Raw genomic sequence first — 18,201 nt, 5'->3', positions numbered from 1 at the left:
ATTAAATAATTATTAATAATATTTATAATAGTGTGAGATTTCATCCAATAATATAAGATTATTTATTTTTTTATTAATTATATATCGACTAAAATTTAATAAAGTTACTTATTACTAAACTTTTCCAAACTCGTTATTATTCTTTCATTGGCTTCATCAAACTAATTATTTAGCTTCTGTCAACCTCTGAGCTGAACCCTGTTGCTCTCCGCGTAAGCTGCTATCCCAAGTATTATAAGCTGCATATATATTCAAATTAAAACATATATTAATTAAACCGTATATATTTAATATTTGATAATAAAAAAAAAAACCAAAAACAATCAAAATTTATCTTAAATTAACGAATGTTTGGATATTTATATTAGTATGTATTGATTGAGAAAAGAGAAAACACTAACCGGTTCTAGCAAGGGTGGAAGAGGTGTCATCCCCACTAACCTGCCATGAAAAATATCCAACCATTCCTCTGCCCTTGGCGTATATGATCTTAGCAGAGACACTCTGAGTATCATCATAACCAATCCAGGTATTCCCAGAATAACAATAATTTGTCACATAAGCTGAGTGATACACTTGTTGTGGCCTTTGATTGTTTATGAAATCTCTAATCTGCCTATACGTCATGCTCCCGGTGGAACTTTGAGCAGGACCAGCAGCAGGAGCAAACAATCCATTATTATTAGGGTTCACCAAATTCCATGCATATCCATAAAACGGCAACCCAAAAGTCAACCTATTAGCGGCAATTCCGAGTCCAATCCACGACGAAACCCCTTCATCTGCACTGAACACTCCTCCAGGGTTGTACAACGGTGCAGGTGGCTGTGTCGAAGAACGATACTGTTCCGGAATGAACAGATCGTACACCATAAGGTTCAACCAGTCCGTGTAGTCGTTAATGGCGGCTATAGGGTAATACTGCAACGAAGATATCTGGTTAGATCCAGCAACGGCAGCTGTCAAAAGCAACGGCGCTCTCCCGGTGTTTCTAGAATCTTCTTGATTAGCTGCTTGCCATTCTTGGAGGAGGAGAGCTAAGTTGTTCCTGTCGGCGTCGGAGGAAGGGTACTCCCAGTCGAGATCCACACCTCCGAAGCCGTTGGATCTGGCTAGCTGGATGGTGGAGTCTATAAAGGCCTTGCGGGTGCTGCTTTGGCTGGCCATGGCGGAGAAGTGAAGGGACAAGTTGCCGCCGAAGCCTCCGCCAACGGAGAGAAAGGTGTTGACGTTAGGGTTCCGGCGCTTGACGGTCTGAGTGAAGGTAGAGAAGACATTGGAGGGTAAGGTGGCTTGGAAGGTGTTGGCATCAAGGGCGGCGAAAGCACAGTAGAGGTGAGTGTAGAGGGATGAGTCAATAGATGAAGCATCCACCCCACTGTCGTAGTACCAGTAACCTCCCTTAACTTGTCCCCATGCTAACCAACTTTGCTGGAATAACAACACAACAATGGTTGTGAAACTCGCTATTGCTATCTTTTTTATGCCCATTTTTCTTGTTTATTATGCATATTTTGTTCGCTAGTCATTGCTATATATACATAGACTCTCTAGTAAGTTCACTTAGTAAGAAGAAAATGAAATCAATTAATTAAGTAAGCAAAGCAAGTGGATGGATTTGAAAATTGTAGATCTATGGATAATGTTAAGATGGTGACATCTGTGGTGAATATAGAGAATCGGTGGCTAAGGAGAAATAGCCAATCTATGGACGACACCTGAAGGGGTAGAAGACCATATTCGTTGACTGTGGTGATACACGATGAAGTCACTAATTGAGTCATGGTAAATGTTTATTACGCTAACCATGATAGTTAACCGGCTTAACTAAGTATGTTTTAAAAATGGTACAATATTCAGTTTTTTATTATAATAATTTTTAAAAAGTAAAATAAATACAACTATGTATGCGTAATAAACTTACGAAATAAACTAATTTTAAACATTAGCTAAAACACCAAACAATAACATTAGTAGAAAAATTAAAATGAATAAATACTAATGTTCAAATAAATAATAAAAATTTCAACTAATACTACGATAATACATGTTAGATATATTTTTATTCATAAGTTATAAAAAATTTAAATTAAATATTGATTTTAATAATTTTAAAATTGTTAATGTTCAAATAAGTAACAAATAAATCTAACTAGTGATAAAATAATAAATATTAGATACATTTTATTAAATCAAATATCAAAATATTAATTATATTTTTAGTGTTTATATTTAAATGCTAGAATTTATAATTTTGGATGTGTTTAAAAAATAATTTATATATAACATTATATTTTTAAATGTGTTATAATTGAAGAAAAAAATTTATGAACATACTATCTATATATTCTTACTTAAATTTTTAAATTTTGAATGTATTTTAAAAATAATTTATGTATAACATCATATTTTTAGATGTATTACAATTAAAAAAATATAAACATACCATTTACATCTTTTTACTTAAATTTGTAATTTTTTGTGCTTCTTTAATCAAACTAACTAAGTATGAATTACTTTATTTGAAAACGTTGATGTTTAAATAAGTAAGAAAAAATCCAACTAATAATTAAATAATAAATATTAGTTGCATTTTATCAAATCAAAAATCAAAAGACTAATTGTATTATTAACGTTTATATTTAAATTCTATAATTTTATAATTTTGGATGTGTTTTAAAAATATTTTGTATATAACTTCATATTATTAGATGTGTTATAATTAAAAAATAAATAAAAACACAATTTTTATGACTTAGTTAAAATTAAAATTTTAATATTTTATAAAAAATTTTATCAGATAAATTAAAATTTTGTATATTTTATAAAAGTATTTTTTAATTAATAATGTTGACGTAGCTAAACTTTTCACTTAAAATATTAGAAAAGTATACGAAATCAAGAGGTTATCAGTCAAAATCTAAACAAAATTACATTAATTTATATTAATAATTAATTAATTTTAAATTTTTTAAATTCAAAATTTAAAAAATTTAAAATAATTAAGAAAACCTAATTAAAACCTATAAAAGCCTTCCTCTTCTCTCTCACATTAACCTACCCACCTCCAACAATCACACACACAAACCCCTCTCTCTCATCGTCAAGCCCTCTCCGCCTTCCCACCGCGACCCACTCTTCTTTTATCACCGACATCTGACTCGCCAGATTTGCCACCGTTGACAAGAATCGCTTCCCTTTCATGAATCAGATGTGTTACCGAAGCCGCCGTTGCAGATGAAATTGAACTTGTTCGACCTGGGCCACGACAGCCTCATGTGGACGTCTCTCAACTACGACGAGCGCACCGTGTTCCTGGAGGAGGACAAGGCCTGGATCGACCAAGTCCAGCAGAGGATTCCCAGTTTGGAGTCATACCACGTGGCCTATGACACCAAGGTCCACCAGGCGGTCTCATTAAGATTGGAATGGAGGAGGAGAAGCTCAAGAAGGTGAGCGACCCTAGGTTCTCCAAGTGCCAGCTGGCACACAAAAGCTATACTAGGTGTACACCACTACATCAGTAACAATATTAAACATTGCCTTTACCACATTCATTAAAGGGATAACAACCACGTTTTACGTTTGTAGTTGATGATTAAAGAGACTTCAAACTACACACTTGATTTTAGTTAAAAGGAATTCTTGAACAATTACAAAAATATAAAAAAAATATTCATTTAATATGAAAAAAAACATCCTAATACTTAACAAAAGAAATATTTAGTTATATTTTAGTAAAAATAATTAAATATCTATAAAATTTAAAAAAAAATTATGAAAATTTTAAAAAGTTAGAGACATTCACATTTGTAATACAAAAAAATTCGAAAAATATATAAAAGAACATCTATTTAATATGTAAAAGAAACCTTCTGATATTTAGCAGAAGAAACATCTATATATATTAACTCGTAAAGATTTTAAATTCACTCGAAAGTATTTGACTAATTTTTTACTAATACCCTTTTAGTTCCTAACATCGTTCATATAGTTTCTATAAAAAGAGCTCAGCTTCTTGTACGAAACATTATTATTGATTGTGTAATTACATGATTTATATTAGCATTTTAAATTATTGTGTGTGTGTTATAGAGGCATGTGGACAATCTGTTATTAAACAACCCCTACAGCAACTTCAACAAATTATTTGCTAAACAATATTTTACCCTGAAAACTAAATTATTTAGTAATAGTTTGATTCATCGAACTTAATAAACTTACATAAAACTATACCAATTCACATGAACGAACCAAAAGAAATAATATGTACCAGGAATCTCTCTTGTCAGCCGCTGCACCTTTATTTGGCTTCTTCCTTAATTATTATTTGAAAATAATGTCCCTTTTTAAAAATCTTTCATAGTATAATATATAATTTTTTTATAATTTTTTTCTTTTTATCTCTCTCGATTTTATGTTTAATTTTATTCTCGTTTTAATTTTGGGTGAATACTTATCTCGATCTCTCATAATTTTTTCAAAAGACTACGAGATTCCCAACATACAAAAAAAAAATACTCATTTTAGTTCTTAATATTTAACTTCGTGAGATTGGTTAGCCTTTTTGTCAATGATCTCTCTCTAAAATATATTTATGTTTTAATCACTAGTATATCCCCTATTTAATTTTTATAAGTAAAAATAATTTAAAAATTACTAAAAATTTTTAGTTTTACACAGTAAATTTAGTCAATATAGTTGAAAAGGTAACAAAAAAACTAAACAGCCTTGACAGTTATTCCTAAAAAATAAGGAGTCTTCTAACAAAAAAGAATTTATCAATCCTAATTAACTCTTAATGAATAAATTAAAAGTTTAACATGTTATGTAAGTTTATTCCGTTAATACAAAGAAAAAATATTGATAGGGGACTAATTAGTTTCACAAAAGTAAAAATTAAGGACCGAAAAATATATTTTTTTATTAAAATTTTCGTTATCTTTTAAAGTAATTGTCAAAAAAATTATTTATAATTTTTTTTAACTTTTTACTCTCTATACATGAATCTCATCTTGGAGTTTTTTTTTTTTGACTATTTTTTTTAATAATGAAGTTTTTAATATGTTATGAGTGAAGCAAACTCTTCGGCTGATCTCCTAGCAAAAAAGGGACAAGAGCTTCCCTTTGACTTGCATATCTATAATGTCCCTCCCTTAGATATTTATTATACTTTGAATTTAGATTGTTTTGGAACTGTTAGGTTTAGAGGGTCTTAGTTGTTTTTTCTTTTCTATTTTTCCTTTGGGGTCTTTTGACCCCTGTTGTCCACAAAAAAAAATGATATGCGTTATGAAAGGATGGATGTTTCTATCATTATGAATTTTTTTTTAAATTAGAAAAGATAATTCAAAAGCTCTATTTTAGATTTTTTATATTTTTACATAAATCTAAAAGTTGGATTTATTAAAGGGAGGAAAGAATTATAAAAATCCAATTTAAGTGAAGTATATAAATTTGAGAGTCTGATTTAAGAGAATTACACAAATCGAATTCTCAAATTTGTGCATTAAAAATTTTTAAAAATTACTTTAAATTTGTGTTTTGATAAATCTCATAATTGAATTTGTATTCTCTACATCTTGGTTAAATGCATCATATTCCAATAACATTGTAAAATGCCATTTTTTTCCTAATATAAAAAATAAGTGTTATTGTGTATATCTTATACTCATCTTAAAAAAAATATTGTAAATTAAAATAAATATATATGACACCTATTTTTTTCCCCCGTGATGTCCTATGTTAAAACCTCAGCTCCCTCATCCAATCAAACAACAACGATCTCGAGAGTGAACTGGATGATCTGATCTACTGCAGGAGATAATTAATTAATAATGGCGGCCTTAATCTGCCTATAGCAGCCTCAGCTTTGTCAAGTTCCAAATAATTAATCATTTAATTTATCATATTAAGTATTTATTAAAATTATCCATAAAAATTAATTATTAAAATAAAATATTCCAAATAAATTCTTAAAAAATTTTACGTCAGATTTTTTTGTTTTTTTTTGTTTTTAAATTATTACGTTAAACTCTTTAAAATTTATAAAGGTAGAAACTAAAATAGAAATTTATATATTTTATTTTTATAAAGTTTAAAGATCTCAATATAATAAAAAAAATTAGAACGAAATAAATCACAATAATATTTAATGTTACATTAGTATTTAACAAAATAATGGTTATTTGTAGTAAGTGATTATGACTAGGAAAAAAAATTAAAAGGGTAGGTCATAGAGAAAGTGTTACAATGATTAATTAAGTTGATTTGTGTAACACCTCTTATTTTTAGAAAATTTAAATTGTAAATGAGTTTTTTTTATTAGAATTGAACTTTTTATTATAGAAATTATTTTATTTAAGATATTTAAAGTTATTTTTATAAATTAAGAAAAATAATTAAATTATCTCTAATTTTTAAATTAGAATAGCTATTTGAAACTAATGGCTGAGCTTATAAATAAATAATATTCTAAAAAATAATTAATTTAATTTTCAATTATTACTTTATCCTTTATTTTTTACTAAAATTACCAAACTACCTTTACTTCTCTTTTTACAAATCTAATTCTAATTTCAAAATTAACTCAAACACTTTCATCTCACCTCACACGCTGCACGCTGAACCGGCGGAAATGGAAGCCGCTGTTATCATCGTTGTCACGGATCAGGAAGAGAGAGGAAAAAGGAGATCGAAACAGGAAATGGGGGAAGGAGAAAGGAAGAAGCGCGAGATAGGAGGCGCTGTCCAACCGTCCCTGTCGTAGCCCCTGGAGACTGTCCTTGCCGCAGCTGGAGCTTCCACTGCCGTCGTTGAGGACTCCATCGCCACCACAAAAAGCCACCGCATGTGAAAGAGAAAGACGCAACATACAGAATAGAGCAAGGGGACGACATCTCGTTGCTGCGCGCCTTATTGCCACCGTTGGAAGGCTTTCTTCGTCGTCGCTGTTGCGGCTATGGGTATGGGGCTTCGGGGAGAGAGAGAGAGAGAGAGAGAGAGAGAGAGAGAGGAGGGGGAGCTGGTGTGCTTTTACCGTTGCTGCAGGCTACGCCACCGCGGCTCTGGTCACTGGAAACTGCACTGACGTCACCAGAAGCCACTGCCGAAAACTCTACAAGTTTGCCCTAGTTTCGTTTTGCTTCTGCCGGTTCTGTCCTTGTCGGTAAGGGTCACTAGAGCTGCCGATGCTCCATCCCCTTGTTGATGTTACAGTGAGAATTGAAGTTATTGCTACTATCCCAGTCTAAATTTTGTGCTTTTTCGTACCTTTAATGGGTTTGGTATTTTCGGTCCTTAGAACCACACTATAAGTAGGCTTTACATTTATCATTATTTTGATATATACTGCTTGAATTTATGACTATACTTACAAGTTACCAGCAAAGGATTTGAATTTGATTTTAATAATGGATTTATTAGAATTAAATATTTATTTTTGTAAAATTCAAATTTTCAATATGCACATGAGACTGTATACATGTTTGATGAAGTTTTGTATTACTTTAGAATATTCGATTTTATTTGTATGTGTTTCTGACTTTCTGGAACATTGAAGCATTGTTGATACTCACTTATATACTCTGAATTTGTAAAATATATTCAAAATTTCATATGATTGAAAAGGATTTTTTTTATGAGAAAGTATTATTTGATTTGATTTGATATTGTATATATTTGAAAGATCAAAGATTGGTTGTATTTGAAAATTATATGTTTTGAATTGGTTTGAGAGGCTCGTATTAGAAAACCGTAGTTAACGGCGGTTATGACGTTAACCTAGATGCATCTGGCTCAGAACTCAGTTAGCAGGGGCGTTGCTAGCCTAACGTGTAGGCCACATGTTGGATCTGTTATCCCTTACGGACACACGAGAGGAAAGGGCTACCCATAGAGGTAGAGCCGCCCAACGGCCCAAGTGTGATTTTTTTATTTGATTTCTGTATGAGAATTCCCTTATTGATTCACTTATTCATATAAATTATTATTTTCTAATTAAAATTATTTTTATAATAATGTTTATATGGTCTTATGTGAATTATAGATGTATTGTCTAGTCACTGGATTGCAAGACTCAATCCGTTTTTCTAAAAATATTTTTCAGGAATAAATATTTGATTATGTGAGCCTTTTTATTCAAGAGTAATATATGCAATGTGTATCTATTCTTTGTTGAGTTCTTAGACGTCATCTGCTCTATATGTCACAGGCACGATCCATCCATATTTATTTATTTTATTTTTGTTAAAAATATGTAATTATTCATTATAGAAATTGTAAATTTATCAAAAATATTTGTAACCTTCTTATTTATCTTACATTCGAATTTGTTAGGTTTGTTAGGGGACTATTTTCCTGAGCACGGCTGTCGTCAGCTCGTGCCGTAAGGTGTTGGGTTAAGTCCCGCAACGAGCGCAACCCTCGTGCTTAGTTGCCAACATGAAGTTTGGAACCCTGAGCAGACTGCCGGTGATAAGCCGGAGGAAGGTGAAGATGACGTCAAGTCATCATGCCCCTTATGCCCTGGGCGACACACGTGCTACAATGGCCGGGACAAAGGATCGCGATCCCGCGAGGGTGAGCACCAATCATGACTCATTTTGGGCTGTGACAGTTCGTTAGTTATATGACAAGTTGATAAGTCGATCACTTAGTTATCAAAAGTATATAGGAACTTGTATAATTTTTTTTAGTGACTTAAAAAAAATTGAACAATTAATAAAAAAGAAAAATTAAAAGTATAGGAATTTCTTAGACAAAGGTATAATCTCGTTTAAAATTACTCTCAAACTCTTTTAAAAAAGAAATTTACTTGATGATGATATAACTTTGTTCTGAGTGTTATCTAAAATTGGGTTGTTTTCTGCCTGAACGTGAGGCCCAGACTCCTTTTGGGATAGCGTCCGATGTCTACTGGTATCTAGGTGCTGCCGTCCGAGTTTCTCATAAGGAGAAGAGGGGGTGGTACCTGTAAATAGGGGGTGAGCACGGGTAGCGGGTACCCGATTACCCATCCGAACTCAAACTGAACCAAACCGATGACCTTTGTTTTTTTTTTTTTGAACATAGGTAGCTCAACACAATAAAGTGGAGCGGCAGGAACGAAGGACAAATAAAACAAAATATAAACATCAATAAAATTGTAATCCGTTGCCATCTTCGACATTGCCATCAACAACCAAACGGATCAACTCCACACCATTCTTTGTAACTCAAGAAGGACAGAATATTTACTCCTTCAACACTTGTCTCTACTCTCTGGAAAGCTCTGCTATTCCGCTCTAATCAGATGTTCCAAACAATTGCACAGAATCCTATCAGCCATTTCTTTTGCTCAGACTTTCCACCTGTTACTCCAGTCCAACTCTCAAAGAACTCTTTAACAGTTCCTGGGATGGCTCATGCTCTATCAGTAAACGTCAACCAAGCACACCACACCTATCACGTAAACTCACAAGCAAAAAATAAATGATGTACAAATTCTATGTCCTTTTTACACAATACACAAATATTATCATGGTGATTAATAATGCCAAGTCTACTGCGCCTCTCCTTCATGTTGACCCTACCTACTAGCACAAACCAAGCAAATAGTTCAACTCTTGGAGGAACCAAGCCTTTCTAAATGGAGCTTGTGAAGTTGTAACTTGTGATGTCGGCTGCGAGAATCTCTTTCTGAAGCACCTGTACAAAAGAATTAGTAAAAAAAATACCAGTTTATCATATTTCCACACAACTGAATCCTCTCTATCAACCGATAACCTTACAACCTGTAACCGGTCGTGAAGTTGATTGAGCAACTCTAACTCCCACTGGAAGAGGTCTCTCCTCCATTGGAAGTCCCATACCCACTCTAACCCGTCCCAAAACCCACAGTCCCCTATTACGGATCCTTGTTGATTTGAAATAGAGAAGAGTCTCGGAAAATAATCTTTTAAAGAACCACCTTGTAACCAATCATCCTCCAAAAAACGAATGTTTCTGCCATTTCTCACCTCCATGGATAGACCCCTGATCATCACATCTCTTGCATGTTGCTCCTTAATATTAAGCTGGCAGATATCTTTCCATGGCCCCCCTCTTGATGGCAAAGGTTGGTTTGATAACATTACCGTCGGGTCCAACTGATTACAAGAGCAAACAACCTTCTTCCACAGCGGGTAGTCCTCCTTTGAAAAGCGCTACCACCACTTAAACAGAAGCGACGCATTCCTAATTAGAGCATCTCCCACCCCAAACCACCTAGCTTTTTCGGAACTTGAACTACCTCCCATTTCACCAGAAGTATCCCGTTTTTCCCATCTTTTTTACTCCACAAGAACCTTCTTTGAAGCCCAATGATCTTTTTGGCAATCCCGTTTCGGCAACCGATGACCTTTGTTAGTGATCGGTTCAGGTATTGGTTCTAGGGGTGCGAAACCCGAACCAACCCATGAACTCGATCATATCTTAATTAAATAAAAAAAATATGGCTTTTAGTGAGTTTTGCAACTCGTAATCCTAACACTTTAAAAATTAGACAAATATTTCTATTGTCAATATGTATTTAGCTTTTAACGTTTGGATTTTAATGTGTTTTGATTTAGCTTCTTTGAATGATTATTCACTAGACTTTTGTATTTAGCTTCTAATATTTTTATTGCACTTTTGTATTTCCATTAGACAAAGATTATTCACTATTAATATATTTGAATTTTAATGAGTTTAGTTTTTAATGTATTTGGTGTTTAACATGTTTGGATTATTTCTATTGATGTCACACATTTATTGTACTTGTTGAATTTTTAAGATAAAAATTTATTTATTTTTTTTATGAATTTCAAACTCATTGGGTATCCAATTACCCGAACCGAACCAATCTGTTCTTAATCAGTTTGGTTTGGTTCGGGTACATGACAAAAAAAAGTAAATTCGAACCAATTATATTTTGATCGGTTCGGTTCTAATTTTACCTTGAACCCGAACCAAACCGACCCGTACTCACCTCTACCTACAAAAAGATTCCAATACTTAAATTAGCAAAGATTTTAAGCAGGTTTTCAGTAGACTACTAGGTTCGAAGTATACCTGAAGTTGTCAGGATATTTATCACAGTAAATATAGAGTTGATAACTACTTTTTAGAGTAATTCCACCTTTAATGGTGGATAACCAAACTTCCGTTTAATAAAAAAATTGTCGAGATCTCTTTTTTAAATGAAAAAAATAATATATAAGAATAAATTATTTATTCAAATAAATAGGACTAACATAATATTATCGCATTCCACTTCTATAAAATTGAGTAGATGTCGATCTAGCCAATATCTGTTTGATTGAGTTTTACCTATTTTAAATCTAGTTAAAGAATGGACTAAGATATAAGCAAACTTCATTGTGATCTTTATCACGGCCATTGTATTTACATTAATCATGTAGTATATAGGAACTTGTATAATGATCTATTTCCAGCGAGATTTTACACACACTTTGCTCCATTCCTTTCATTCTAGTTCTAGTAATAACAAGTTGCCATGCTTTAAAATCATCATAAAAAATGATACATATTGAAAGAAATAAAAATATTGTCGGCCCCGGTGGTCCAAAATCTCGTTCCTTCAATTGGAAAATTTTAAGATTGTATGGTATTGTCAAAACTTTTCAAAAATAAGTTATTATTTAAAAAATAGCGACACAACTCTCTGCACACGAAACTAATTAATCCTTATTATTATTATAAACATATATTAAAATATAAATACAAATTTTTTTGTATTTTTAATTTTTTTTAATTTGTAAACTTAATATGTGTCCTTAGAACATAAGATACATATGTCTTTAATTTTAATAACTGTTTTTAGCATAAAAGTAATATTTTTTTAATACTTAATACCATACTAATAAAAGTTTTGAACAACTTGAACAAGGAATTGTACTTGCAAACCCGATAACACCTTCACTTATTTTCACTTTTATCTCTCCTAAATCCTATTTTCACCACAACCATTTTATCGCCGCGGTCTTTGTGACGACGCTCATCGCTGCCTCCCCTGTGACGCCGCTCATTGTCGCCGGCATGAAGCTTCTCACCGCATTCGCCCGCTGTCACCGCAACTAAACCACCTTCTTCTTTTTTGTTCTGCCGCTGCCCCAGCGCACCTTTGCCCAGCGTCCTCCCAAACGTTGTGTCCCTGCTCAACGTCGTCGCTGTCGCAGCCTCGAACCAGGTTGTCCTCCCTGCCGCGCATCTTCATGGCCAAGTCTGATCCAGTCCGTCATTACACCACCACCCTCCCCACCATGAGTCCCATGTGCTTTTATTGCGTTCGTACCATTTTTTTTAGACTATATTGGAGGGAGAAGAAATTGAGAATTTTCTTTGATGAGCGGTGTTTAATAATGAACATCCACATCTTAGTGAAAAGAACCATCCGCATACATAGTAAAATGAATATCCTGCGAAATATGTACATGTAGAATCAAGCAAATTAAATAACATACCAACAGTATACTCAAATAAACATCCATTTTAAAATGAAAAGAACCATTTGCATACATAATAAAATAAATATCCAATTTAGTTGATATAAAACAAGTAACAAGACAGCAGCGGCAAACGACACCGGAATCACAATACAACACCAGTGCCAATGGCACAGGATTGCGAGAGAGCAGTTGTGGCAAAATTAAAAAAAAAATCAAAATTATGATTAAATTTAATTAATTCAAAATTTAATTTTTAAAATTAAAATTAATTTTTTTATTATGATTAAACTTAATTAATTCAAAATTTGATTTTTAAAACTAAAATTAATTTTTTAACTTATTGTTTAGATTGTTAAAAAAAAAGTATTGTTTCCTGTACTTTCTCATATTTAATTTAGCATTTATAGTTTGATGTGAATCTTATACTACATGTTATTACATGGATAATATACAAATGGCTTTTACATATATAGTAGTATTATTGACGAAAGTTTGAAGGTCGCATATCGAAATGTCTGTATAGTGTATACAAAGCTAAAAAGTAAAAGTGGTTAGATTATTTATATGTTTGATATAACATTGTCCACCTTTAACATTAAGAAATAGAAACATTTATTTACTTATTTATTTTCCCTCGCCTGGCCATTGTTATTATACATATAGCTTACATCAGTTAGGCCCTGTCCCCTGATCTGATGAGCCGTGGCCTTCGTTCTTAAGGTCCCCATATACTAGAAGCTGCAAATACAATGAAAAGTTATCATCTAATTAGAATGTGAAAACAGAACCAAAGAAATTTGATATTGTAACAAAGAATTAATTAATTCGAATATTTATACACACACAGAGCACAGAACTCACCAGTTTTGGAAAGTGTCCAATTATTATCGTCCCCACCAACTTGCCATGCAAAATATCCAATCAATCCAATGCTCTTAGCATAACTAACCTTAGAAGAGACACTCTAAGTATCATCATAACCAACCCAAGTAGTTCCAGAATAACAATAATTTGTCACATAAGTTGAATTATACACAGTTTGTGCCCCATTATTTATGAAACTCCTGATATCCCTATACACAGGAGTTGAACCTCCAGAAGGAATTGAACCAGCACCATTAGCACCAGCAAACAATCCATGAACATTAGCATTCACCAAAGTCCATGCATAACCATAAAAGGGTAACCCAATTGCTAGTTTGTTGGGTGGAACTTTAAGCTGGTTAATCCATGAAACATTGATTCCTTCAGATCCACTGAATATTCCAGTTGGATTGTACAACGGTGCTGGTGGCTGTGTTGAGTTTCTATACCCATCTGGAATGAAAAGATCATAGACCATAACGTTGATCCAATCCATGTTGTTGGTGATAGCTTGAGCAGGGTAATATTGCAATGGTGATATCTGGTTGGAGCCAGAAACTGCACCAGACAACAAAAGTTGTGTTTTTCCTGAGATTCTAGCTTCTTGTTTAATGGCTGCTCTCCACTCATTGAGGAGAAAACCAAGGTTGGTCTTGTCTGTGTTTGAGTTAGGGTACTCCCAATCAAGATCAAGGCCATGGAAGTTATTTGCTCTTGCTACTTGAATCGAAGAGTCTATGAAGGTCTTGCGGGAACTGTTCTGTTTAGCCATTGTAGAAAACTTTGATGCTAAAGTAGGACCTCCACCTCCTCCTATGGAGAGAAGGGTTTTCACTGCAGGGTTCTTTTTCTGAACGGTTTGTGTGAAGGTTGAGAAGGTGGATGAAGGTAATGTGATCTTGTTGGTGTTTGAATCTAAATCTGCAAAAGCACAGAAGAGATGTGTGAAGTAAGAGGAATCAATGGCTGAAGCATCAAGACCACTGTCATAATACCAGTACCCTCCTTTCACTCCTGCAGCTTCTGCATTTGATGAGAAGAAATTGAGTTGCAGCACCAACACAATGATTGTGAAGGTGGAAAGTGAGAGAGTATTGGAGTTGGCCATAGTTTTCTTTTTTGTGTATGGGGTGTATAGGTTCTGATATTTCATATTTGTTTAGTTATAAAGAAGAATTGGATGTAAGTTTTTGACCAGTGAAGCAAATGTGTGATCATTTGTCAAAGCTAATTTATTTACTTATGCAAGGTGTCCACACCAAGTCAATGGATTTGAAACTTTTAACAATCTAGATACAGCTTCACATTAATGCTGCAGCTGTATTAATTTAATTGTATGCATTTTTGTATTTTTCTTATTAAATACTCTACTAGACGTGTTTGAAAATTTAGTACTTCACCCAATTTGACTATACTATTACCATATGTTCAATAATCCTTTAACACTGCAGATATCCCTGATTTGTATTATTGATAAAGTTTGATATAGGGACAACTTTAACTTCCAATCTCTAGTGCAACTCAAAGAGAAAATACATGCTATATTTAATGTGGAACACAAGTAGATAGAGAACATTATTATTTCATGTTTATTGTATCACTCTCAGAACTGAGCCTTGCCCTTCATCCTTAAGATCCCCAAGCATTAGAAGCTGCACCGTACCAAAAAGGTTATCTTTTAATAAGAGTGTTAAAATATAAAAATAACAACCAACTAGTTTAACTACATTTTAATCAACACAAGACTATAACTAAACACCCTGATTAAAAGAAATGCAGAGCACTAACCCGCTTTAGAAAGTGTCCAACTGTCATCTCCACCAATCTGCCAAGCAAAATAGCCAAGCAATCCTCTTCCCTTGGCATAATTAACCTTAGCAAACACACTTTGAGTATCATCATAACCAACCCAAGTAGTTCCAGAGTAACAATAATTTGTGACATAAGTTGAATTATACACACTCTTTGCCCCCTGATTCTTTATGAAACTCCTTATATCACTATATAGAGGAGTCCCATCTCCAGAAGGAGTAGAACCGCCGCCATTAGCCGCCGCAAACAACCCATGGTTATTAGCATTCACCAACTTCCATGCATACCCATAAAACGGCAACCCTATTGCAAGTTTCTTAGCGCCAACTCCAACTTGATTCATCCACGCCGTTATTCCTTGATCTCCGCTGAACTGTCCTCCCGGATTGTACAACGGCGCCGGTGGCCTCATCGTTGTTTTGAACCCACTTGGAATGAAGAGATCATAGACCATAACGTTGACCCAGTCCAAGTTCTTCGAGATAGCTTCACCGTTGTAATATTTCAGCGGTGATATCTGATCAGAGCCAGCAACTGCAGCTGATACAGCAATGGTATCTTCCCTGAGGTTCTGGATTCTTGGGTAATGGCGGTTCTCCATTCACTGAGGAGTAAGCCGAAGTTGGTCTTTTCTTTTTCTGAACTGGGGTACTCCCAATCAAGATCAAGGCCATGGAAGTTGTTTGATCTTGCTACTTGAATTGAAGAATCTATGAATATCTTGCGGGAAGCGCTACTGTTAGCCATTGTAGGAAAAGGAGCAGAACCTTCACCACCTCCTCCTATGGAGAGAAGGGTCTTCACGGAAGGGTTCTTTTTCTGTACAGTTTGTGTGAAGGTTGAGAAGGTGGATGAAGGTAACGTGATCTTGTTGGTGTTGGGATTTAGTTTGGCAAAAGCGCAGAAGAGATGTGTGAAGTAAGAGGAATCAATGGCTGAAGGAACAAGGCCACTGTCGTAGTACCAGTACCCTCCTTTGACTGCAGCTTCTGCATTGAGAACAAGGATTGTGAATATTGCAAGTGAAAGCGTTTTGAAATTGATGGCCATTGTTGTGTTTTTGTGTGTGAATGTTGGAGTTAAGACGTTGTTTGACCCATCATTGTTTATGCTAAAATGATGGAATGAATGAATGAATTTAGAAATCTGAATTGCATATCTGTGTAATGTTTGTCATTATATTTTAGCATTAACATAATAAATAAGCAAATTACTTGTACCTACCGCCATAATTATTTGACTCGTTTCTTGTGTTACAGAAATACGCAGCCTAATAACCTTGAATCACGTTCGCTTCATATTATCTTATTATTTTCTCGTGAAGTAAATGGACCGCTACCAATGTCATTCTTGCTTACCACACCAACCACTATAATAATAATAATACAACTTAGTAAACATCTTAGTGTGGTTTAAATTATATAACTATGCGTTGCAGCGTTGGTCCAATTTCATTGCTTCAATGGGAAAACGATTTGTAGGATAGGACTAGTACACAGAACTGATAAACTATCAGTTTACAATTGTAGAACAAATATACCTGGCTTCTACTTTAATTTCAATACCTAGTGCTGTTGTAAAAGAAAATACTTAACATACATAAGACATGGCAATGAAATCAAGGTGCTTATTAGTTATTTCATACATTGTACATCATATATCACTCTGTGAACTGTGTCCGGACCTTCCTCCTTAAGATCCCCAAGCATCCGAAGCTGCATTATTGTCAGAATTTCAAAATATTAAATAACATAAAATCGTTGAACATATATTGTAAAGCATGACATAAAACAAATTCATATAGGACTCACCAGTTTTGGAAAGTGTCCAGTTATTATCGTCTCCACCAATTTGCCATGCAAAATATCCAATCAATCCTCTTTCCTTGGCATAACTAACCTTAGCAGATACACTCTGAGTATCATCATAACCAACCCAAGTAGTTCCAGAATAACAATAATTTGTCACATAAGTTGAGTTATACACAGTTTGTGCCCCATTATTTATGAAACTCCTGATATCCCTATACACAGGAATTGAACCTCCAGAAGGAATTGAACCGGCACCATTAGCACCAGCAAACAATCCATGAGCATTAGCATCCACCAAAGTCCATGCATAACCATAAAAGGGTAACCCAATTGCTAGTTTGTTGGGTGGAACACCAAGCTGATTGATCCATGAACCATTGATTCCTTGATCTCCACTGAATAGTCCTGTTGGATTGTACAATGGTGCTGGTGGCTGTGTAGAACCAGCCCCATCTGGAACAAAAAGATCATACACCATCACGTTGACCCAGTCCATGTTGCTTGCAATTTCTTCAGCAGGGTAGTATTGTAAATTTGTAATCTGGTTAGAACCGGCAACCGCAGCAGATAAGAGCAATGGTGTATTGCCAGAGGAGCTAGCTTCTTGAGCAATGGCGGCGCGCCACTCGTTGAGGAGGAGGCCGAGGTTGGTCTTGTCTGTGTCTGAACTGGGATACTCCCAATCAAGATCAAGGCCATGGAATTTGTTTGATCTTGCTACTTGAATTGAAGAATCTATGAAGGCTTTTCGGGAAGTGCTATTGTTAGCCATTGTAGAAAAAGGAGCAGAGCCATTACCACCTCCTCCTATGGAGAGAAGGGTCTTGAGTGAAGGGTTGTTCTGCAAAACGGTTTGTGTGAAGGTTGAGAATGCGGTTGAAGGTAAAGTGAGGTGGTTGGTGGTGGAATCTAATTGTGCAAAAGCGCAGAAGAGATGTGTGAAGTAAGAGGAATCAATGTCTGAAGGATCAAGGCCACTGTCATAATACCAATATCCTCCTTTCACTGCAGCTTCTGCATTTGAATATATATATATATATATATATATATCAAATATTTCAATGTATCTTTAGTTTCCATGAGTTTGACTTGATTTTCATTCGTCATAAGCTAATTGATCTCTTCAAGTTATGTATACCAAGTGAATGAATTGGAAATTTCAAACAATCTAGACATCCAAACACTTAGCACTTTCACATTTTTCTCAAAAATGTTGCCGTTCAAGTAAGAAACACTAGTTTTTTTTT

The 18,201-nt window shown here is 34.1% G+C and overlaps 3 protein-coding genes and 1 pseudogene across 4 annotated transcripts; all 4 read right to left on the bottom strand.

Moving 5' to 3' along the window:
* Positions 1–38: 38 nt before the first annotated feature.
* Positions 39–1,555, bottom strand: LOC107458904 (class V chitinase). 2 transcript variants are annotated; one of them, XM_016077124.3, is made up of 2 exons: positions 442–1,555; positions 39–239 (listed from the first exon to the last, which is right to left on the bottom strand). In XM_016077124.3, exons 1-2 carry the CDS (start codon positions 1,489–1,491, stop codon positions 180–182), a joined length of 1,110 nt encoding a protein of 369 aa, XP_015932610.1. In that variant the 5' UTR covers positions 1,492–1,555; the 3' UTR covers positions 39–179. The 2 variants fall into 2 exon arrangements, with proteins under 2 accessions (XP_015932610.1, XP_015932605.1); XM_016077119.3 differs by having other exon boundaries at positions 402–1,553.
* Positions 1,556–13,136: 11,581 nt separating this feature from the next.
* LOC110276279 (class V chitinase-like) lies at positions 13,137–14,439 on the bottom strand (annotated as a pseudogene).
* A 344-nt stretch (positions 14,440–14,783) lies between these two features.
* Positions 14,784–16,299, bottom strand: LOC107458912 (class V chitinase-like). Its single transcript, XM_052254829.1, is given in 3 exon segments — positions 14,784–14,983; positions 15,120–15,689; positions 15,692–16,299. Coding segments are annotated over 3 exon segments (1,095 nt in total). The 5' UTR covers positions 16,194–16,299; the 3' UTR covers positions 14,784–14,960.
* Positions 16,300–16,551: 252 nt separating this feature from the next.
* On the bottom strand, positions 16,552–18,130 carry LOC107458921 (class V chitinase). The gene is made up of 3 exons (XM_021133041.1): positions 18,120–18,130; positions 16,955–18,021; positions 16,552–16,858 (listed from the first exon to the last, which is right to left on the bottom strand). The coding sequence occupies exons 1-3, from the start codon at positions 18,128–18,130 to the stop codon at positions 16,836–16,838; spliced, it is 1,101 nt and encodes a 366-aa protein (XP_020988700.1). The 3' UTR covers positions 16,552–16,835.
* Between the last annotated feature and the right edge of the window lie 71 nt (positions 18,131–18,201).

The sequence above is a fragment of the Arachis duranensis genome, chromosome 1, assembly GCF_000817695.3.
Source record: "Arachis duranensis cultivar V14167 chromosome 1, aradu.V14167.gnm2.J7QH, whole genome shotgun sequence".
In the NCBI taxonomy this organism is placed as follows: Eukaryota; Viridiplantae; Streptophyta; class Magnoliopsida; order Fabales; family Fabaceae; genus Arachis; species Arachis duranensis.
This window is presented reverse-complemented; position numbering and strand designations above follow the sequence as displayed.